At 38.5% G+C, this 24,835-nt stretch overlaps 1 protein-coding gene across 1 annotated transcript; it reads left to right on the forward strand.

The window, feature by feature from the left end:
• Positions 1-3,159: 3,159 nt before the first annotated feature.
• Positions 3,160-24,217, forward strand: LOC104539074 (chromosome unknown open reading frame, human C16orf52; the record flags this gene model as incomplete). Its single annotated transcript, XM_010182509.1, has 3 exons — positions 3,160-3,229; positions 16,109-16,321; positions 24,033-24,217. Coding segments are annotated over 3 exons (468 nt in total), but the record flags the coding sequence as incomplete, so codon positions are not given.
• Between the last annotated feature and the right edge of the window lie 618 nt (positions 24,218-24,835).

Here is a 24,835-nt window from a genome sequence, read left to right on the forward strand (position 1 = left end):
TTATTCCTCTGCTTGTGATAGCTCTTCTTAAGGAATTTTGGTCCACTGTTCCAACAGGAGCTGTAGTTTTGTTGGGATCAGCTTAATGAACTATCACAAGTGATATGACCAAGCAGTCGTTCCCAGCTCCTGCTGAGCTTGAAACCATCTTCGCCACTGAAATACTTTTCTCTACTTGGAGCATTGACTATACATGGAGTAAACCCAAGAGGACATGAGGATACTTGAATGAACTGGTATTTCTAAATAGAGTAGAACAAATAAAGCACCAACAACTTAAAAGAGGATGTAAACTTGAGTTCCAACTGGCACTATTATTCTAAATGCAGTTGTCTGCTCAAAAAGTAGGGATATATAAAAATTGGTATTGCATATTGCCACTTACTTCTGCCCTTCAGGGCCTGTGCTGAGGAACTGTTTAATGTACAGTGCTTCTCCGTGGAGGACTCATGGTATAGAGCAATCATGGTAGTGTCCACCGAAGTAGTTACTGTTTTGTTTTGTTTCTTTGATGTACAGATAGTTGGCTTTTCGAAAGTTGCCTGTAAAAGGGCACTGGTGATCATTTGTTAAGCACCTTGCAATATACTCAAAACACAGCAGGCTTCTCCCAGTTCTTCTCAGTAGAGAATAATGGGACATGATAGGAAGCAATTCTACAAAATTACTTTTTCCTAATGTTTTTTGTACTGTATCGTGTGGTGACTCTGACAGAAAAAGTTATTTGCCCTTTCATGAACCTGTTTGGATTGCATGCTGAGAATACAAAAAAAAAAAAAGTGATGATACAGAGAATGAAGAATTATGTGCCATCATGTCCTAGAAAGAAGCAACTGCTGAAAAGCAATCTCCAAAGGCATCTGAACATCAAGAGTGTTAAAATTAGGTTCTGAGACATAATTTATAGGAAAACAGTTTCCCTTTTGGTAGATACCCTCAGGTGGTATCTAGGAGGGAAAGGTGGGGCTCTGTGATATGTTACTGGACAGTGAGGGGATTAGGACCTGCTGTAAAAAGCAGGCACTGCTAACAGTATTTGCATTTTAGAGGTGTTGCCAGTGCCTTAAAAACAACAATACAAAACACACCAAAATAACCTAAACAAAACAAAGAAAGAATAATTTAAAAAACTCAAGTAAGAAGTAGTAAGGACTAGCAAAGCACCTAAACCCCAAATAATCCAAATAGTCTAACAGGAGCAGTCTGTTGATAGGTGTGCTTGGACTGGGAGTGTCAGTGCCATCTTTAAAATTAACATTTCCGTTCCACTTTGTGACTGTAGATGTCGTTCAAGTGAATGTAAATATCCGACAAAGCAGAGTGCTTGAATGGTGTTTGGGTTCTGTAACTGACCGGGCCTTGAGGCACAAGAAAAATTAATAGTAAGGCATTGTTGTAATGAATTAATTTTGTGCTTGCTCAACCACTCAACATTTAAACATACGGAACTATTTTATGTGTAGGAAGAATCTCCTGAAAGAGAGCTGTACCAGCCTGGTTATTTGAGCCCGCCAGAGCAGAGATGAGCAAGCTGACTGTTTTCGCCATAGAGGAACTGATGTTTTACATCTGCTTTTTAACAAACACAAAGTAATACTGCTTCTGTTAGGTGAACATTTTGTTTTCAGTGTGTGAAGGAACAAAACTATTAGTTTGCCTCCAACCAAATCACGCTGAATTCCTCGCTCTCTAATTGGTGTTAAAGAATTAGGTAAGAAAGACTTGGTTTATAGAGTACAGACCTAGGAGCTAGTAACTTGTATTTTCTTTTCAAATCAAGCATCTGGCACAACTAACTTGGGATGCTGGAAAGTGATTGTGGTAATGCTTCAGCAGCAATGCTTAATTTGTTTGTTTCTTTGTTAGTTTTTAAACTTTTGTTTCCTATCACAGTTTCACTTTCTTATATTTTTTCCCTCTGTTTAATAATAACAGGTGTTTAATTTGTCTTTTCTGACAGTAGGTGTTTTTCCTAAAGTACTTGAGTTTGAGGTATTTGGAATATTTTTATTTTCTTTTAAGTGTGTACTTCACAGCAATATGTACAGCTACTACAGAACTAAATTATATTTGGTATGTGCCGATACAGATCTTGTTTTCTGTCTATCCTATGCTTTATTCAACAAGTACGTAGTTGTAAATCTGCTGCATAGACAGTACCAGTTGTGGGAAAGGTGCCTTGTTGAGACTTCAGTTTTGTGGTTTCAGGAACTATCTGTGTTTTGCTAATTGTGGTAATTTTTTTAATCAACTTAGACCTGATTTTAGGCATGTGTATTACATTTTTTGACATAATATGACACTGAAATGGACACAAGAGTGACTTGTATATATATACACATCTTAAAAGTAAGGATTCAATAGTATATACCGCATAACAAGGATTTAAACCAAACCGAAATCCAAAAAATGGGATTCTGCTAATGGCTGCAGCTTATTAGAAACATTTGTATTGTTTAGTTTCCAGCCAGCGCTTACATGTGAGCAGCATTATGTAAACTCCATTTGTACTTCTGTCAGAGCAAAGAAGATCAGTAGGTCAAACTTTCAAGCTTGACCTACTTTTCTTATAAGGTACCTCACAACAGCTCAACTTTTTCCCACTTAACTTTCTTGCTAGTCTTGAAACAAAGTAGAGACAACTAACTTTTCTTGCCTGCTGCAGTACAGTGTGTAGGATTTTCATCTTTGCAGGAGTTGTAGTTATACCTACATACCTAGTTCAGGTATCTTTTTCCAGCAGTAGTTGGTACCTGTATATTTCAGAAGAGGGTAACTAAAGTGACTCATAGATTAGGAGGAATGTTGACCTCTGAAGATATCAAATGCTGCTTTCTATTTTAAAATCAAATACAAATTTACTTTTATTATATGGTGGAAAAATACAATATAGAGGCAGATGTTTTTTCTTGTACAAATTAATTTGGGGCAATTACAAATTATTATAAATTAATAGTCTATAATATTTAAAAATTTAAAATAACTTTATTACTACATAGCTATAAGTTTTTCTTGTAATACACAGTGCCCACAGATTTAGTAATGGCCAGAGTCTTTTTTTAAGGGCTATACGTAGGAAAAAAGTGCTATGGTAATTTTGCAGCAATCCCCTTATGTGTGCTCCAGCTGCTCTTCTCAGTCTCACTTTTTTTCCCCAAGCCTCTGACTGATGGAGATATACACAGATCTGAAAAACTGGAGATATGGCCAAGAAGAGGATCTGTGCAGGGTAGGTGCCTATTTTAAGGAGAAGGGAATAGAGCATTTGGCTAGCAAAGCACTTACATTGGCCTAATTCCATAGGAATCTATATGGAATTAACAGTCATAGGTTACATCCTTACTTGGGATGAAGGTCTCGATTTCTTCCTATTATATCATATTTGACTTCCTAATTGATGTATTACCTTGTATATGTTTTTCAAATTTTGTAAATTGAATTGATTGCAAGAGTTTGGTCTCTCTTGGATATCTTAGGAAATGTAGTTTGATTGTGATGGTTTGTCTGCGGGATGAGCTAATAAGTACGAAACACTAACTGCTATGAGTTAGAGCTTCAGAATTTCACAGCATGTGTAGAATCTTGCTCCTCTCTTTGAGCAAACCATATTCAGTCTATTATGACTGGGTCCTTGGGATGAACTAAATTGTTCCCCTGTGAAGGCATCAAAAGCCTCTCAGGGATTTATTGCAGTATCAGAAGCCAACATTTCCTATCCACGCAAGGTGGTGTGATAAGCAACAGTTGGCTGCTGCCCAAGAGCCCCATGGTAGCTGCAGTTCCGTGCCATAAATTACAAAGCACTTTGGGATTATTAAGGATGACAGTCTCTCAAGGTGTATTACTTAATAACCCACTTAGATGTTCAAATATTTGTCCAGTTGAAGATGGCTCATGTTAGGCCTTGAACTTGGCTATAAGCAATTCTTTGTGCAGTTGTTTGGACACAGCGTTAGTAGGGCTGAGCTTGATCATCATAATTTGATAATCAAATGGCAGTCTTCATAGATAGTAAAGACAAGGAATTCACTTTTGTGGTGCTCATAATTGAGCCAACTTCCCAGTTCACAGTGTTGCAGTTCTTGCTCCTTGGTTTCCTGTCCCTCTCTAGTCATTGCACAGTTCTTCTTGCCTTGTTTCTACTTCTCTTGCTGTGACTGCTTCCAGCTATTGACAGCAATGTAATTTAGTTGTATTTAAGGCACAGGTATGGAATCAGAATAAGAGTGAATGGTACAAACTGTTCAGTGTGCCTCAGAAGAGCTTTGCTGTGAATACTTCAAAAGAGCTGCTTTGAATCTAGATTCTTTCTACACTTCTCAAATTGATGGCATATATACTGATATTATTAGGATGTCTTAGTGAAATTGCTTGCTTTCTGCAACAAAATCTGTGTATACATCTGAAATGAGATGTATCCTGACTTTCACGATAGGCAGGGCAAATGTACAAGTCAGGGGAATGGTTTTATATGTAACTTCATCAATGTGAGCTTAATGCCTGAAATGTACGCAACCCTTAATTGTATTGTCTTTATACTAAAGTGAAGAAAACTGCTAAGAAGTTGTCATGGACCTGAAGTTCCCTGAAGGTTGACTTCTGTATAGAAAGCAACTCGTTTGACTTGAAAATTTGCTTTAATGTTCAGTCTTCCCTGTACGAGAGAGATAATACAAATTGCAGAATTAAGAGGCATCTTTTCTTAAGCACAGACTGCAACCAGTGGTATTCCCACAGTCAGTGGAAGTGTCAGCTCCAGAACTGCCACAGTGGAAGATGCTGATCTCCTTTCTTGCAGAGGAGAAAATGCACTGCAACTTCTGTGCCTGTTGATGCGAGGAGCATTGTAGGCGTTGTATGCTGTGGGGGAAGAGAAGTCACAAGGGTGAAGAAAGAACTTTTTTTCCTTAGGTTGAATTCCGTTCTGAAACTAATCATGCACCTAAATTCATGTGTTAATGATGTAGTTCTCTGTTGTAGAAACTCGTGTGGGAAGAAGTTTTACTTTGCATGTAGAAGAAAGCTTTTTTTAAAAAAAAAACAACCACCATGTTTTACTTTGTTTTTTAAACCCACACTTAATTCAATATAAAAACTATGCAACAAGATTGTACAGGAAACCTTAAAGGATTGAATGGCCAAGAATTTCTAATGTGGTCTCATAAATTCTTTTGGTGGAATATTATTGAGTTGCTCAGCAATTACAAGAAGCACTCTGAAGCTTGATACATGAAAAACGGTGAAATAGAGTAAAGGCTAGAAGTAGTAGCTGCTGTTTTACAAATAGAAGTCTGTTGAATTATGCCCAATGTAATCTGCAGTAAATGCTCTCTGTAAGTATATGTTCAGTAAGATGAAGTGGATAAAGACAGCATTTCTTGCCTGTTTATATTGAATCTAAAATTAGAGAGAATTCTGTTTCAGAATGTCAGTATAACAACTGACATAATTAACAGACACACTCTTTGGAGCGCTATATAACATCTAATTGCTTTTTAAGAATAGTCCCACTTGTTCAGAAAGGACTGAGCTCTGCTGTTAAGATAAAGTGATATTTTATTTCAGTAAAGTGCAAATTTTAACTGTTCAGGAGTGGTCTGTCTTCTCTTACTCTAGGGAAAAAAAGTCTCCAGACTCTTACAGTCTATTTTTGTAGATGCCAATTTGTGATAAGGGAGAAAGTGTTATCACCACACAGACAGCACCTGTCAATTGCTTCAATAATTCAGGCTTAACTTATGCAGGCATCTAAAACAAGGACTTGCCCTAGCAAAAGGGATACGAAAACATAACTTCAGGATAAATCCTGACTATGCTCCCTGCCTTCCTATTCTTCTTGTTTTTAATGTTTTTGTTGTGAAGGGAACAACATGTGAAATGCCTGAATTTAAGAATTATTACTGCAAAAGAAGGTGGTGGTTTTTTTCCCCAATTTACCTGAAAAGTTAAAGCTACCCTTTGTACTGAGCGGGGCTTAAAGTGTTAATCAGCCAGGAAACGATGTGCTGGCTCTCCTTGAGGACAGGCTGTATGTAGGTGAGCTATGTGCCAGTCTGTCTTTCAGCACATGAAGTGTTACTTATAGAGAATAAATTCTTCATTGGCCCTGTACCTAATCCCTATTTAAATTGCAGTTTAACTTGTATTTCTGGTTGTTAGAAGCATGTCATACACAAATTTGGGAACAGTTAAAAAGTGCCTTTAGGAATAAAACCTAAGGTTAGGTTTTATTCTACTTGAAATATTACTTTTGCTGCAGTGAAATGTCTCGAGACATTCAGGTGCTATTCTTGAATTGACAAAGGTGCCTTATGCTATAAAGCAATTCTAGTAGACAGGGATAGTGTTTTTTTATATTCCCAGTTAGTAGAATGGGGAAACCTGTGTGTCTGAGAAAGCGCTTGCAAGACCAGAAATGTGCTTAATCTTTCCAATGCTGGTTGTTCTAATAAAAGATAGTACTTCTACCTGCAGACTTCCCTTCTCATGTCCTCATTGCTCTAAATGCAATCCTGTGATCAGTTATGTGATTTAAAGAAATTGCCGCCAAACTGTTAGTGTATTTTATTTGCTTTTTCAGTATTTTGTTCTTTATGTAGCAAGATCTGTTGTACTTTCTGGCAACCTGGACGTAAAATTTGCTTGCAGCAGTGGACCAGGAGACAGTTAGGCTCAGCTGCAAGAAAGCATTCAAGCACATAAGGTATATTTAGACTGAGTGTTTGCAGAGCAGACATCTAAAATTTCAAAATATGTTTCTAGCCATATGAAATGCCAAAAGGCATTTCAATGCTTCTCTTTTCACCTTACACCACTGGGTGATTCATAAGGCCACGGACGAGCCAGATCAGTGGTTGTCCTTGGAGGATGTCTGATACAAGCTGAGATCGGCGCAAAGCACAGCAGTTATGGCTGACAGAGGAAGGTGATTCTTATTCCTCCTGAACTGCATTTGATAAAATGCACAAGCAATCTTGAGGGCATGGCCAGAATCTGAATTTGCTCCCTACCCTTGAATGCCCTTGTCACCAGGCTGGAGAATTGCGTTAGACTGTAACCAGGAAGGTTGACAGATATTTCATCTTCATGAATAAAGACAGAGAACAATAGGATACTTTACTTGGTGTGATTTGAGGGTTTTGGTGTATCTGTCCTGATCTACTTGAACATCTACTAAGTTTGAAACTCCACTGTCTTGGTGAAATGGTGCTTTTAGATATGCAGGAGGTAAAAATGGAGAGATGTTGCCAGCTCGTGAAGAGACCACCTTATAAGACACCTGTGGAAGGTGATCCACTGAACTGTGAAGATCCAGAATTTCTGTGGTTTTGCTTGTATTCCTACTACACAACTAACTGGCGCTGCCATTACTGACCCAGCCTGGCCACCTCACATCCCTGGCTCCTGTAGATGATGGCCAGCCTTGAAGAGCCTGCACATCAGCCATAAGATGGTGAAGTGCTCAGCAGACAGTTTCTGAGAAGGTTGGAGTCTGGTTGTGTGGTGTATTGGATGGAGAGGTGGCATTTTAGAGCTCTGTCTGAAGCCAAATATAACTCCATTAAGATGAACACAAGCTCATCAGATGTTAAATGGTAGAACAGCTGTAAGTGTCGTAGCTGCTGGCTTTCAACTGAACATATGGCATAAAACTGGTGTAGCCGACTAGAATAATAACTTTTAAATATTGACACTGCCTTTGAGCTTTCCTTTTTTTAGAGAGTGAATTTTGTCAACTTTGAGTAGCTCTGTTTTGGTTGGGGGAAAAACGGAAATAGCTATGGATTTTTTGCTTGTTTGTTGGGGTTTTTTTTAAGTTAAATAAAAAAGTGATTGGGTTTTGTTTTGAGGGTTTTTTTTAAGTTATCTTTTTTTTCCTCCAGACCCTTCCCACTTCAGAAACTGTAAAGATTCTAAGTCACTAACAACGCTATCCTGTTGTGAAAATGCTTATAGAGTCAGAAAATAAACAACCAGAAGGATGCGACTTATTACAGATCCTGTTTACCAATATTTAATGCTGTCTTCTGAAGTAGGAAAGAATACCTTCAGTGTGGGCAGAGAACACATTCTTCTGTGTGGCTCTGATAGGTGAGAACACAGAGAGCCTTTGTTATGTCCTCAGGAGCGTTGTTCCTGTGTCGCCTGAGGGTAGTTCTTTCAGTGTGTGGTGATCCATCTCTTCTTAAAAAAAAAACAACAAAAAAACCCACCAAAACTCAAACACTAAAAAAACCCCACACACAAGCAGCATAGCACTGAAACTTGTATGTTGGAGTTTAGAAATAAACTTACTTTTTATTGGTCCAAATGCCTGCAATTTAAACATCAGTTACAACTTGTTAATCATAATGATTGTCATCTGTAGTAATAAACTTTTCTAATACGTGTAAGTCGTAAGGATCTTTCCCAATAGATGGCCCCTGATTTTTTTTTTCCCTCTTTGAGGGTGGGAGTAGGGAGGGAGAAGACTGGTTTTTGCAGAAGGAGGATTTGGTTTGAATTAGGCATGTCACAAACACTGAATTGAAAACTTTTGAGAGAACTCAGGCACCAGATGGTCTTCAGCAGCAAGGCAGGCTTTTCTTTTCCTATACCACAACTCTTTTAACATTGAATTTAGACTTTAAAATTAAAAGCCAGTACACTTTGAAGTTAGTGTGCCAAAAGTGGTACCTAATAAATTAAATTCTGTGGGCAGTAGATTGTTAAACAGAATTCAGGTGGTAGGTTCCTCATAGGTAGCATAAGCTGGGTTTGAAGCTAGGGACGTTACCTCACCTACTGTTGCCAATACCAGTAATTTTTAAAAGTCACTTGGTTCCTGAAACGAGGAAACACCTTTACATCTTTAGAGCAAGAAGGATGGTGCATTTCAAAGTTGGTTTGAAAGGGAGAAAACATTCTGGTATCAGAAAAGGATTAATGAAAGAAATAGCAGCTTATATATAGGAACATGCTCTATCTTGCAATATTGATTTGAACTGTTCTTAAAAGATGCAGTAAATAAGGACTTCACAAGTAAATCTAGACGTTTATTAAAACTAATCTTTTAACATTGTATAAATACTTTTCAGGTGTTTATTTCACACAAATAAATATTTCAGTGTGCATATGAATTGATCTGCTTCAAAGTGAGAAACTCCAAAGCTTTTCTCCCAGGGTTACAATACCTGCTAGGTGATTTGAGACACTGATAGAGTGAGTGCCAAAAACATAAGATCTGGCATACAAAGATCAGGAATGATAATTCATAATCCTGTTCTTTTGGACTCCTCTATGTTCTGTGCACTTAATCCTCTGTTATTCTTTTAAGCTTTTCTCTAGATCATCCTTTCACATTCATAAATCTTATTTTAGTAAGTCTGAACTTGGTAGCCACTTAATCTACTAACTGAACAACATACTGGAACATCCACAGTAAAAGAATAAATCCGTCATGCCACATCCTGAATACTGTTACTTGCATGGTAACCTCCAAGTTATTTTAGCAGCATAAGTGCTAAAGAGCATCTATTCAAACCATCCCCCATCCCTTACAAAAGAGGTAATTATTTGTGTAAGAACAGTACCAGATATGGTATTCTCTTACTTGATTGGAAACTGGCAGTTGAACCTATCCTATAGTTTGATCCTTTATAGACTCGTTGTAGTTATTTAGGTATAATCCAGTTATTGTATTGTCTTGCAACAATGACCTAAGCAAAAAAGTGGAGGAAAGGATGTTCGCCTTGCTTATAGTTACTTAGCTGCAGTTAATTGTGTGCATGTGCTATTTTACAAAATGCTCTGATATGACATTATTTGAGCCTGTAAACATTTTGAAATTGCTTTAATGGGTCAATGGCCAAAAATTTAGATGAAGACTAACTGCATTTCCTTTTACAAGGCTATAATTCTGAGCAGGTGTAAATTAAAAAAAATAATCTACGAGCTATGGCTGTGGGTGTCGTTCAGTGGGACCTTAGGTACAGAGACCCTGTGATTCTGTTTGACTGTTACAACATGGACCATGCCTTTTAGCATCAAGGTATTCCCCAACATTGTTAATCCTTTTTTCCGCCCCAGTGTTGAAGTGCTTTACAAACCAGCAGGGTCTTGTATCTTTTTCCTCTCCACACCAGAGGTGGTGCATATCCTGTAAAAGCATAGCATTTCCCCTAACCTTCTGCACTGCTTACCCTAAGCATAACTAATCTCCTCATAAGAGAGAGTACAGAGCCTGATTTCTGATGGGGTTTTACACTGGAATAGGTAGAACTAACTATATGCACCCCAGAGTGGGCCTCCCGGGCTATGGTAGGGAAGGATCAGTAGTGTTGGTTCCCTGGATTTCAGGAAAGAAAGTATTCGGTTCTCAAGAAACTAATACCTGGAATATAGAATTAATAGAAATTTTCCTCAAAACAAAATACATATAAATAAATCATTCTTTCTTCCCCCTCTGTACAGTAACATCACTTAAACTGCCAAATTCCTTGGATGACTTCGAAAAATCTTCTTGGAAATATCTCCTCCTTGTTTGCTGTTATGGGCAGTTGCATTGGAACTATTCTTACCATGCTCTGTTGTTTGTTCCTCTCAGGAATCCCTTGGCTATGCTTTGCTCACTTTGAAAGCGGTCTTCTGTCAGAGAGGCTTGGTCGCAGGCAAGGACCAGCAGACATGTTAAAGGCAAGGTGGCCAAAGTCAACTTGATGGTTGTCCTTAACGCTGGTACAGGGAATTAGTCTGCCATGACTGAATCACTGCATTCTCTTTAGACCTTCAAAGTTTCCACTTGGATTGGGTAGCAAGCTACAACTACACGCTAGACAGCTACTGCCTGTTCTTTCTCTTAAATTAACCTAGACTTTTTCAAATTCAAGTTTTTTAATTGGCTAGAACTTCAGAACTTTCCAAGAACAACTTCGTTTCCCCCTGTCCTTGTCTGTGGCCCAAGAAGAGTTACAGGGAATGGCCTAACTGAGCTGCTCTTATTTTACATGTGTCATTCTCTGCTATGTGACTGTTACCTAACCAGCAGCAATGAATGTTTTAGTGTGCCCAATTAACATGGCTCCATGTACTCCGCTCATTACTAAAACATAGAACTTATCAGTGTCCTTGCCACATTGGCGGTGCTCTAAGACTTAAGTCACCAATGCTTCATTAGGAAGCCTATAAACTGTGCTCTTCGCTTAGCAAAGATTTTTGAACAAGTCCACTGTACACTAAAGTATCTTGTTTGAGCAGAAATGGTCTGGCAGTCACAACTGGGGTTTCTAGCAGCACCATACCTCTCATCAGGACAGCAAGGGAGGGAGGGCAAGTGGGTGGGCTGTCTGGAAGCAGTAGGATGTTTTAACCTCCTCACTAGACATATTGGCCTGTAATATTTATTTAATGTTAGTAATAAACATTTTGCTAAGGATGTGGTTGATACATGGAAGGTAAAAGTGAGGAAGCTGTTGTCAAGGAATATATAAAGGGTTGCAGGTGCATTTAAACCCAAGGAATAGCATTTTCTCTAAAATGATGGGAAAGAGTAAGGACATTGTCAAGTGGGGGCAGTATGGGAGGGCAGAAGAGGAGCAGGTACCCCAAGCTGGATGAGCAAGAGCAGTTCAGAGGATTTGTGCTTTGTGTGTTCATGTGACAGCACAGCTGCTGAGCTCTGACTTCCTAACGTTTGAGACCCACCTCATTCACTGCATTGTGCTTCTAGAATATTAGTTGATTCTTATGCCATGGTAAGCTCTTCATGGCAGTGGCATCTCTCCTGTGTCCATCTGGCATGCTTGATCCTGTGTGTTTTGGCAATCAAATAGTAGATGAACAGCAAGCATCTGAATAGCTGTTATTATGCTACTGCTTTCCAGCCGTGGTACTGCTGTGCCACTTTTAATAATTCAGAAGTGATGGAGAGGTTGGGGGAGTGAAAGGGCTGCAGCAATCTTTGTTTCTCTCTGTAGCATGTGATTCCTCCTTGGTGGCTCTGTAGTTACCACGGAAACAGGAGAGGGATGGCACAGCACCGGCGGGGCTGGAGTGGGACTTGTGGGTCTGCTCCATGGCAGCCGCGTATCTGCACAAAGGGGAACAACTAGGGCTTGCTTTTCTTTGGTTTGGTGCCTTTTCCCCTCTTCCCCTCAAAGATTTTGTGAAACTTAGTTGTTAAACGGGTGATGCTCCCAAATATTTGTTAAAGAGTCTTTTTATTACTGATTCTAAAAATAATAGGAGGTGTCAGAAAATTAGTATTACTGGTGGTCTGGAGTAGTTGAGTGAGGTAGCATAGAAATGTGGTAATGAAATCTTTCATTGGTATAAACTAGAGTCCATTTCAAACACTTTGAACAACCTTCCCGTAGTGACAGTCTGACTACATGGTTATACTGGAAGTTTAACGTGTTTGAAATGCACTGGCACTTTAGGGAATAGATTGACTGGAAAAGACTGAAGGCTGCTTCACTGACATTTGCTCAGTGCAGCAGTATCTGTTTTGATCAAGGCTGATTCTCATTTATAGTAACTAGAAACGTGTATCCTAATCACTTCTCGCACTAGTTGTACTAACCTGCTTAATACCAGCTGTGGAAGCTGAAGAGGAGGAGACAGGCAAGAGGAAGGCAGCAGCCCCCTGCATCTCCAGGTTGTCATTATAGCTCTCAGTGGCTGTGCAGCACAGGCATTGGGAAGTGGAAGATGGGCAGGTGTGGTAACTCTGCTGCACGTGTTTTAGGGCTGCATCCATCTTTAAGCTGCCTAATCCACTAGCATTAGCTGTGCTGTTTGTTTTATACCTGTCTTACTTGCCTAGATTTTCAGCAATTATGCTGGAATTATTCTGAAGGAACAACTAAAAACCTCTTGTACCTAGGGATCAGAGTGGAACTTGATGACTGACTTGAGACAGACTGTTAGGCTGTTCTCTAACTACAGGCAGAAGGAGACTTCGATTCAGTACCTCTGTCCCTCCTTTCAGTGATAGGCTAGATAAGGTTAAAAAAGATTTTAAAACAAGTTAGTTTGTTGGCAGCTGCCTGGGAACTGTTTGTAAGATTGCTTTAGGATGAGACCAAGACAATAAAATACCATGTAAACCCACTCTTCTGTTGAATTTCATGGCAAAAAAACCCCCAAATTTTCCATACCAGAGACTTCTTTTGAAGTCTGCATGCAACAGGAGATTTGTCACTATAGAAGCAAATTATGAGGTTTAATTTCCTTCTGCCCAGTTTATGTACATAAGTGAGGTATCCCTGTATAATGAACTTAAACTTGAACTTCAGCTACATTTATGATCACATAATGAGGTTGTTTCTCCCAGTTACCTTTGTGAAACCTTTAGAAGTAGTTCACAGACCTTCTCTTGCCCTCCACTTGCCTCCCCAGAGTCTGCAGACTCAAGGTCCAAAACCTCAAATATTGGTGTATGTCTATTTCAAATTTGAAATCCATGAAGCAGAGATAAGAGAAGGTACTGAGTGTGCGCTAGCAAAAGCTTAACCATAAAGTTCAGTGTTTTTCCTCCAAAATGGCAGATCCTGAAATTTATTTGCTGATGCTTCAAAACTGATACTCTTTTTTTTTTTTTTTAAAGGGGGATGTTACCCTGGTACTCACAATTCAGAGATTTAACTTTTTAAATTTTGTTTTATTTTATTTTGTTTTATTTTATTTTGTTTTGTTTTATTTTTTTTTAATTTCCTGTTGTGGGCTGGTTTTGGGGTTGGTTTTTTTTTGAGAAAATCAGCCTTTGGATAAGCAGATGCTGACAGCAAAAATACTGCACTGAAAAACAGTAGTGCAAGATGGAATTCTCTTGTGTTTCTTCGAGATATGGCACAGCTGGGTTTAGCTTTGGTCCTCTCTGCATCTGACATGTTAAATGTGCTCTTGTTAATTGAAAAACATCTTCAATATAAACTGCAAATTGCATTTGAAAGATGAGTTAGTTGTCTCTTTCTAATGCATGCTTGTGTATAGCAACTGTTCTTCAGTTTCGGTTAACACAGAAAATGGAGTGGAGTCCAGCACAGTGGTTCCTATCACTGTTGCTTTTGCCAAAGTTAAAAATGCTCTAAATTATTGCCACTGAATTCAGGAGAGGTCTGTGACTTCATAAAAATTACATCACACACTCAATAGATGTTTTCTGCATTCATTCTTTAGATAGAAATTGCAGTTTAAAAAACACTGACTTCTACTGTAAGTATAGTAAACTTGTTCTTATATCTTAGTCTTGCAGAAAGGTTGAGATTGATTTGGTATTCTATGATACTGCAGTGAATAGCCTTTTTATCCCCAAACTACAGGAAACTACTTAGTGTTTTGTGTGAGTTTCTCCAATGTGCATTTCAGGGAGCTGACTTTTAAGGACACATGCACATCTCCCCTCTGCCCCAGCAGCTGATGTAAAATGAAAACATTTCAGGCTATGAAAAAGCAGCTGAGAAGCAGTTCATCTAAAACTGTGTACAAGGTTGCTTGTGTAATCCTGGTGCACAGTAGTGGTGTGATTGCTGTGTATCTGGAGTAGAAAATCTCAATTTTGTTGACTTTGTAACTGACACTTCTAAAAACTATTTTATTTCAACTTCTAGCAGAAAATTAATCTCTGACTCTTTTAGTTGATAAATATGTAATTAAAAGGAGGTATTTAAATAGGGCTAAAAATTATAATCTAAACAAGGGTTACAGGAATGCTTCACCAGAACTGGTCCAGTACTGGTTTTGCTCTTGGTTTGTCTCATCTTCTAGGAGGGGTACCAGAAGTGCTGCATCTAATAAAACACGATATTCTGCCTCCTAACCCAATGGCTTTAAGCTTAGAAGTTGATTCTGCTGGTACTTATTGCTGAGGTGTAAGCAGACAGGATCTGAAAATGTGCAGAAATTGGCTCCAGGGTGCTAGGAGGTACATGCTAGAACTGGTTCCCCTTTTGATTATTGCCTTCTTTATTTCATGGTTGTTTGTTTTTTTCAAAAAGAAGCTAAAATTTACAACAGTTGTTTCTTCCTCCGAAAGACATGCTACATCTAAGTGTCCGTGTCTTTCTGTAATTTTCTTCTAAGTTGACCTCTTTTTATTTTAAAAAGTCCACTATAACAATATTTACAGTAATTTGTGGAGGAATGTATTGACTCTAATATTATCCACTGTTTTATTTTGCTCCTAATTTAGATAAAGGACAATTATGATTATTAGGAAAACACTTCAGAAGAAGGGACAAAATTGAGAAATACAGAACTTAATGTTTAAGAGACACTGGAAGAAATGGCTTTTAATCTTGCATGTTAATTTTGGGTTTAAATTTTCGAAAACGAGAGAACTTCACTATTAAAGCTTACAGAAAGCTTCTTAGTGAGTCACAGAAGCACTGAATTGGATTTTAAATCAGATTTTTTTTTTTTTAATTTAACAGAAAATACCTACCTCATTTTGTGTAGAACTTTATGGTTCCGCTACCAGTCTTGTCCTTTTTCTAGGGTCTTTTTGATAGGTCTTTTGTGTAGATATCCGAGTTTGTGTTTGTAGTAACTCTTGTTAGCGCTCAAGAAAATTGATCAGTCTTTTGCATAGAGGGACTCTTAGAGAGTTATTGTCAAGAAGTCGGTTTTTTTATTTAAATGTTCTTAAAATCTTGGTATGACTTAAATACAGTTTCTGCTGCGAGACTTTGAGGATTAAAGCTATACTTACAGATGAGGGGAAAGGGCATTAGCAATTCCAGGCATTTTAGGGGGCTGCAGCTAGATTATAAAAGTATTTAATCTTGCACAGATGGGGAAGTGATCCTCTGTACAACTCAGCTACCACTTTAGCTGATATTGGCAGGCTTTACAGGAGTGCTTTATCCCTTTGATTAGACCTTGATTGCCACTCAAGAACCAGATGCAGCTTGCAGCTATCTCACTTCTACTTGTGCAAGCGTATGATGAAAGAACATGAAGATAGATGTTTAAAGCATAACCCCCCCATCCTCTATGTTTGAAAGGCTTATTAAAGTTCTTCAAAGAAAGAATCCCTTATTTTTGCACAATTCTGAGCTTTGGTTTGCAATTGAGCGCCCCTCAGAGAGGATTTTGAAAGTTTACTTGCCTCTCTGCTATGTATTTTCAGGTGCTCTCACAGTTGGCCTTGTGCGACAGTGTCAAACCATCCATGGACGTGACAGGACCTGTATTCCTCCACGGCTGCCTCCTGAGTGGGTCACTACGTTATTTTTCATCATTATGGGAATCATTTCACTAACTGTCACATGTGGTTTGCTGGTGGCTTCCCACTGGCGAAGAGAAGCTACTAAATATGCCCGCTGGATAGCTTTCACTGGAAGTAAGTGACCTCAACTACACAGTTGACCTGTATGCAGGATAAACTGGTGGAGTCTAAAATAACACTACAGTGTTGTCAAGGAACAGTGCTTAGGACTCTTACTATACACAGCATTCCTTCTCTTTAAATACCACATCTGAGAGAAAAAGAAAGTTCTTAAAAAATTAAGGGGTTGGTCTCTTAAGTGACTGTAATTGAGAGGGAATAATAGTCTGTGAACCCAAGGTGAGAGAAAATCCCTTTACCTTCCTTGGGCAGTGCCATAAATTGACCTAAGAAAATGAGCAAGGATGGAAGAAGTCAGTCCCCATACCCATATATCCAGGACTTACTCCTAGTAGAATGGAAAAATTCGTGAAATTCCCTGATAATTTCCTCCCTTAGGAAGAGGAAACAGTTGCTGCACCTGAGACTTACTACAGCCTGAAATCTATCCCTGCTTCAGGTATCTCATGAATACCTCATTCAGGCTTGATGCTGGTGCAGTCCCGCTTCATGCTTGCAGCAGGTGTTATATTCGAATATCTGCATCCTAATTGGCTATGCAGGAGGACTGCCCACTGCAGAGCATCTGCTGTGCTTTGCAGCACCGAGACTTCTCCTTCCATCAGAGACCTGCAGCGGTGCTTTAGCTGGAGGGAGGAGTACCAGTGTTTTTCTGCCTCCCTTGATTCTGCTCCATATGAGCACCATCGTAACTCCTCACGGCAAGGGCTGAGCCTTCTCTAGCCAGCCCCGTGTTTCTGCGTAGGTGAAACGTATCCTATGGTTACTTCAGTGCAAAAGAAAAGCAGTTAAAATGAGTAAAGGGAATAACTTTCAAACTTCCTTTTCTTGGTGTGTGTTACAGGCTTAGCCCAACTGTGAAATGGTGCCTTAATGGTGGGGATGACAACATGAAAAAGCTCAAAACCTGAGGGCTTTTAAATTGACTTGAATTATGACATACCACTACAGGTAGTGTGACTACTAACTAGAAAATGCAAGTTTATGGTTTGCACAGGCATAAATCAGGTTTAATGGAACTCTGTGACATCTAATGATACCTAACATGAGTGAGATTTAATCTTGTTTTGGGGAAGGGAATAATATAAAAAAATGCTCAGCTTCAACAAAGGTACTTCACTGAGGCACTTGTACAAACAAAGCCAACTTTCTGACAACTTTGCTACACAGCATATTAAATTAATAGTGCAGCTCTTGCAGACAACAGGGCTATTGAAATGCTGTATCTGTTGTGATTGACTTTTATTTATTTTCTGATGAATGATGAAAATAGCAGACATGAGTATTACTGAATATTCCATCCCAACTTTTCCTGTGCCCTTGTTTACCTATACATATTTCATGTATATCTGATGTATGCAGGGAGGGCTTAAACTCAGAATGTCACGTAAAATTAAAATGGTTACAGTAAGCTGTAAGTTAAAGCTCTAGGGTAAAGAGGGTTTTCAAAATACTATTTATTAATAGTTGATATTTACTGAGGTGGGTTTTTTGTAATTCTGAGCTTGTATTTCAGGGTTTACATATTTTAATGTGGGATTTTTTTTTAAATACCTCCAATTGTCATGTCCCTGCATTTTTAGTTTTCTACAACTGATGGTTAGTTCAGCCAAAAAAAAATCTAATATCCTAAACCTGTTTGTTGGGGTTTTTTTCTGTAGATTTCTTTAGGCTTGCAACAGGTCCATTATTAGAATTATAAATATCAAAGGACATTCTTTTATTTCAGGACTTGCTTTTTTGTTATGTTATGTTTAATAATGAAACATATTAATTTGTTCTTTTGCAACTCAGAATTATTAATAATTCTATTAAGATACAATCACTGTGTTGCTGAAATTCTAAAGTTCAACATCTTTGGTATTCGTCTCAAATACATACGACTCTGTGACCTTAGTATTTTGTTAACAATGAGGATGGGAAATTTTATTGCTTAAGTGACTTGTAAGTAAAGTCACTTTCCCAAAAGAAATGAATGTTATGAAGAGTTCTGTATTTTTCAATAAGTTGATGAGAGTGATGTCTGTGGTTCATTGGATGGCAACACAAATTAGTAGTCTATTTGTAGATTAGTATTAGGAGACACGTAGCCATGTGGAATCAGCTTGGCATACCATGAACATGTCCCTCGTGTGATGTGGTAGCGCTGTCTAACACCACCATGTGTAACTCATTAGAAGAGGATAGGGAAAACTTCATGGTTGTATTACATCTCTTTCGCAACCAATTTCAAGACCAAACAGCCTAGCACAGGCTGCTAGCAGCTGTTCTAACAGAACTTTCTGAACACAAGGTAGAACGTGCTTTCCTGGGCAGGCAGCGAAGTCTGCTGGGACTGCCAAGGGCAGTAGTGAGACTGGCAGCCCCATTCTCTCCAAATGCAAGGAGGTCTGGAGTAAATCACCTAAAGGCAAAGGAATGCTCTTGGCCTCTTGCTCTGCCTTTTCTTTGCAACTTTGACAGCACCAGGGTGAGCCTGGTAAGGGGTCACTTTTGCCCAGGTCATGCTGGACTATATGTCTAAATATACAGCTTATATTTTTCATGATTATTTTTCTTGTAATCTTGTCATCTTGGATGACTCCAGATTTTTCAACTGTGCATCTAGAAATATGAATTATTGCTGAAAGTCGTCTTGTCTCCCTTGTTTAGATAAGGGACACATGAAGGACAAAAGCAGGATCTATCAATTCTCTTTCCTGTATATATGTCTAAAGGGATACACCTGAGAGAATATTTATTAGCACAGTGTTCCTTCCACAGCCAGTGGTGGTTTTACTGCACAGAAATTTGGCTTTCTGGCTTCTCTGCAAAACAGCTTTGTGGAGAAGAGGTATTTCCTTCTTCCAGATCATGCTGCACAGGTGACAGAAGTCTTCTAACGGCAAATGTAAAAGTTTTCCTTTGCTTCTTGTAGAGAAGAGTCTTTCAATTCCTACTGGTGTGATAGGTATTGTCACTTTAGGCATAGATACTATCAAAACTATTCTTGCTCTTTTAGTCCTGTTAACTCTAGTACCAAATTCATACAATGTAATGGAGAGTGGTGTTCTTGGTGTTCTTGTGACTTAGTGGCATAAGTTGGTAGCAGAACAAGTAACTTGGCTTTGTTAATATTCTATGTATCTCTGAAACAGCTCTTTTTTGCTAGCCCTTCTTCCAATTTATCTAAGCCCCTTGCCTTTTCAGGGTGCTCTTTATGCCATCATCATGTTTTAGAAGATAGGATATGGTGAACCTATGGTAAATCTGAAATGTAATTTCTGTGGTCCTTGGGATACTGTTAGGTACCATAAACAGAAACAATATCCAGAGCTGCTTCTCTGTGGAGGCCACCTATGTGGTCTTATGTATATAATAACAGTCTTGGTTATGGCAGGAATTCACAGAATGTCCCACAAGATCTGCTTACATCTTACATTGATTCAGATCTCTTACCATTTGCTACAGCTAGAAAGGGAATTAATTTGTTTCTGCTACCACTAAATTGGGTGCTTCTCTGAGATGCATCAAGACAGGAGATGCTGGACAGAAAAAGAATATTTTTACCTTTTTTTCAGCAGTTACCAGACAGTCTGTTACTCTTTTTGTCTGAGAATTTAAATGTTAGTGAGTATGATGGACTTGCTTTTTGGAACGCAAGTAAAAATGGGGCAGGATAATCCCATTCTTAACTAACAGTAGCTGTCCTGCAAACGTCTGTCCCTGGTGTTCCCCAGTGAATAAAATGTTGCTTGAGTTATTAAAGATTTGCACCAGATGCTGCTTTCTATGTTACGAATCTCTAAAGAGGCAATCAGGTACTACAATGAACCCTGTAAAGACTAGACTGTAGCTTTTTCCTTCTTTTGATACGCTGGATTTTTTGAAGTTGTCATTGGATGCTCAAAACAATTTCAAGCTAAAGAATTAAAGGAACTAGATCTTTTTTGACAGCCACCATTCAGAAGCAGACGAGAAATTATTGTGTTACCTAAATATGTTTGTTAATAGAAATTCTAGTAATTGTTCTTTCTGCAAATTTTCCTGTCCAAGGAAGAATTTTAAATCATAAGCAAGTACTCCTGAGGGAGAAGTTCTTTACGGGTTGCTGGAGATATTGCTGGAAATGCACTGAGTTGATACTACCAGATTTGGGCTACAGCTTGTATAAGAAATTCCTATCTTCTGGCTTACAATCCTCCTCCTGAAAGAATACACACTAAGTTAGCTGAGCACTTAATGTCTGGATTTTCTCCTTAGTTTCTTCATTTCTTTTAAATAAATTTATCATGCAGTCTTTTCTTAGTGATTTCTCAAAACTTTGCCATAATTCAGATTTCCTAACCTGACAAGAGACTTTGATAAATTCGTTTTTCATTTGCTATTTCAGTAGACTAAAAATTCAGGCCACACTAAGAAAAACTGCTTGCACGCCCTCACAGCAGAGTATGTGCACTGTTATTTGGAAGAGAAAAGATGGCTGGTTACTTCTGTAATAAGTGTTTGAAATGCGTATGCACGTCAGCATTCTGCACACTGCCTGCACATGCAGAATTTATCTTTTCTCCTGCTGTGAACTGGGGGAGAGTTGAGGTACCTGCACCCTTCTGCCCTCGGGTGGGAACACAAGGAGACAGGGGGCACACTCTCTTTGGCAGTACAGTGCCACTAGCAGTTCTTGGACCTAGGAGCACTGGTGCATGTATGTGCAACACACCTCAAAAAGCAGTGGTTTAGTAGAGAGGGTTAAAGATCTATTCTTCAGCCTTATCCATGAGGCCATCAGAACTTTTCCAGTTGTGTGATTCTGGAATGTAATAAAAGAGATTTTATCTTGAAAGTGCAGGTTGTTTTCAAAATCTTAAAGCTGTTTCCTATAAGTGTGTTATTGTTAAAATATAACAGAAGTTTTGTAAATAACTGGAATGCTAATCAGGGACTAGGACTGGATGTAACAGGAAGCGTGCTGAGTTATGATAATGTGAGTCATCCTCAGAATGTTGTTAAAACTGGTACTAATTGTATGTTGCGTTACTAATCACGCATCAACCGCTGCTTTCTCAACCACTCAACTATAGAGCTCTTCTGTGCTTACACAGATCTGCTCAAGAAATACATACCCAAGCTTTCTCTCCTCAGATGGTTGGTTAAGATACAATTTTTTAAAAGGGAAGCATTCTTTAATGATCAAATTGTGTAGTGTTGAATTACATGGATATGAATTACATGCCGTTTAAAAACTTCTAAATTATTTAATATTTAGTGTCTGGTTGCTTGTTCTTTGGTTTTGTTTTCATAGATGGCCTAATGAGGGAGCACTGAGCAAGAATGTGGTAACTCCACAGTTGCCAGATGTTTTTAGTTTGTGCTCTTTTCTTCTCTGTTAAAAAACCCGTTGGTGCGATTACATTAGAGGTGAGACACAAGCTCCCTCAAGTGGCACATTTGATTTTTTTTCTGCTCGGTATTGTCAGCTGAAAGGAAGGTTGATCTGGTGGTAGCTGCTCTTGACTCAAGGTATGGCATTAGCTGCTTTATGTGTTTTGGAAAGCAAGGAACAGCTGATATTCTAATGTGGATCATGGTTTTTGAAACTATCCTTTTTTGTTTATGCCCATAGCCTATTTGGAGACTTTTTGCATTCGGATTCATCGTGCCCATAACTAATCCCTTCTATAGTACATGACTTTTTTTCTTTAAAGCTGAGACCTTTACTATGCAAATCATAAGCTTTAAGCAGTAAGATATAAAATATGTGATAAACTTGGGTAAACATGGAGCCCATTTAAAAAGTTCTTAGTAGGGGCATGTAACACTATAGTTGGAAAAACTGAAGCATAAGTGTTTAGTCAGGAAGAGCAGTAGGGAAGTTACATTCAAAAATACAAAGGCTGCTCCAACCCATCATTTCCTCATTTGGAAAGACCAGAGACTTTGTTCTGGTGAGGCCTAAGAGGACAGGCAAGCTCCTGAATTTGTTTTAGGGACCTTTTGAAATAAAAGCAGCTGCAGCACTACTGATAAGGTGATGGTTATTACTGTTGCCAGTGATTTTTTACTGTTGCTTTTTTGAGTTTGATTTGTGAGGAAGCTCAAGTACAGAACACAATCCCCAGAGCTTGTTCTGTCTCTTAGTGGTGGAGAAGAGACAGGGGAGACAAGGATAGCGCCTGTGTCCCTCACTGACAAACCAAAAGCAGCAGTCTGTTGTTCACTGAGAGAAAACTGAAAAAATACCATATAATGCACTTTATTCAGGGAGGAGCATCGTAACTTGGCTTGAATGTTCCTTTTCATGTGGCTAGGTTAATAGGTAGACTTTGAGGACTAGGAGAGGCTTTAGTGTTAGCCGTGCATCATGTTAGCAGATGGTAGGTGGCTTTGAAGGGTTGGTGGGATATCTCTCCATCCAGATACAATTTAGATTTGGTTGAGTGGGTGTTGGGATGCCATGTTCCCCTCACAATAAATAATGTTTGAAACAAATATGAACTATGTAGAAATGAAGTAAGACTAAACCACTAATAGTTGACTGTACTGGTAGAATCAGATAAAATTGTGTTATTCTAATACTGATTTAAAAACCCCTAATTGTATATTCTTGCATATATTCTTGCAAAATATATATATATTTATATGCAATCAAACCAATTCAAAGACTAATCCTTCTTATTGTGAAGAATGTACTGCTTCACAGAGAATCTGTATTTGGAAATCATTCCCTTGGCTGAGACAGTAGAACTCTGCTGCGTTCAAACTAAACAGGGTTACTTATCCAAAGGTATCTCACAGGAACATTGAAGTTGTTGCCTGGGAAAGATGGCAACACAGGATGCTCTTTCCTGGATTTGATTGGAGTACTGAAATTTGCTGTGAGGAGTGTCAGCCTGAAGGCCTGTGAAATCCACAATGTAATTCTAATGAACAGCTTTAGCAGGAGTTCTGGTTTCTATTTTGTACATCCACACGGAGTCAGTTGTGAGCATGAACCATGAACATATAAGTCTGACTGTTCAGGTGAAATAAAAAGCCTCATTGCTTGGTTTTCTTTGTTCTGGTCTGAATTTGAAGTTTTTCACTTAGAAGCTTATATCAAACTGAATCAGAAAACTTTCTTTGTATTCTAATGGAAGATCTTAAGGATATTTCATTACTTAAGGAAACATTCATATAACTTTAGGAAACTGGTATCTTTTAATCTAAAAAACTAATTAGAGTCTCTGTGATTTCTATTTTTAGCAAAACTCCTACAGAAAAGGCATTTGTGTAGAAGAATTGGAGAGGGCAACTATGGCTGGAAAAAGACAACTAAGAATAGAAACGGAGTTTCTTCAATGTTGAATGTTAGTTTGTCTTGACTTTGGGGAAAAATTACTCTAAAATAACTGGATAAGTAATGAACTCTGTGACTATATTTGGGGATGGTGGTAGAAGTACATCCACCAAATTTTTATTCTGTAAAGACAGTTCATGATCTACTGAGCAGGACTGAAATTACAGTCAAAATGGGGTCTTTTCGTCTTTCTTGGGAGTAGATGAGGGAAGTTTTAAAAGCAACATAAAGCCTACTCAGTCATTTCAAGCGAGTTTAGGTACTGGAATATCTCAGCTCTTCAGTTTGGTCAGAATACTTTGCTTGCTTTGCTGTACTGCTCTATGAATGGGTAAATTTTTTGACTTGAACACAGCAGTGACTGTTTTTTCTTTTCTATTTTCTTTGCAGTGATTCTATTCTGTATGGCAGCGCTAATATTTCCAATAGGATTCTACATCAATGAAGTTGGAGGTCAACCCTATAAATTACCCAATAACACAGTAGTTGGGTCTTCATATGTACTATTCGTCTTATCCATTTTCTTTACAATAGTGGGACTTCTATTTGCTGGCAAAGTTTGTTTACCTGGCTGATGAATGTCTGAACTGCAGGACTTTATTTTGGAAAAGAGCAAGATATCGGAATCACATTCTCAGGAGGATGCCTAGATCAGACTATCAAACACTTGCTGAAAAGAGGAATGCTTTGACTTGTTCTCACTATGCACTTTGGATGAAAAAAAGGAGAGCCTTTCCCATAACCAAATACAGACAACGTTGACTAATCTCCTGAGCATATTTAATGCAGTCAGGTCTGCACTGTGATAGCAACTAGTGAAGAATGCTTTACACTGAGAAGCATAATGCCCCATGTTACTGTACTGTTCCTGTTTTTAACGTCTAACGGTTTGGAAGTCAAAGTATTTATGAACTTTGTGGTAGACCAGAGGGTTGCAGAGGAATTCAAGTGAGGCTGGCCTCACTGTTTAGGAGATTAGTATTATTTTACATCTTCCCTCTGATGAGCAAAGCCTTTGGCACCAATGTGGATCAATCTTGCATTACTGCACCAAGAAGCCAATAAATCAAAATATGTTCTCTAAATGTATGTAACAGTAAGAAGACATACATCCCCTACTCCCCCATAAGCTCTAGAAAAACACTAAGGAACATTTTAGAGGGGGATTTCTTCCTTATATTTATATAAATATA

Source organism: Mesitornis unicolor, unplaced genomic scaffold (assembly GCF_000695765.1).
Source record: "Mesitornis unicolor isolate BGI_N332 unplaced genomic scaffold, ASM69576v1 scaffold31624, whole genome shotgun sequence".
Taxonomy (NCBI): domain Eukaryota; kingdom Metazoa; phylum Chordata; class Aves; order Mesitornithiformes; family Mesitornithidae; genus Mesitornis; species Mesitornis unicolor.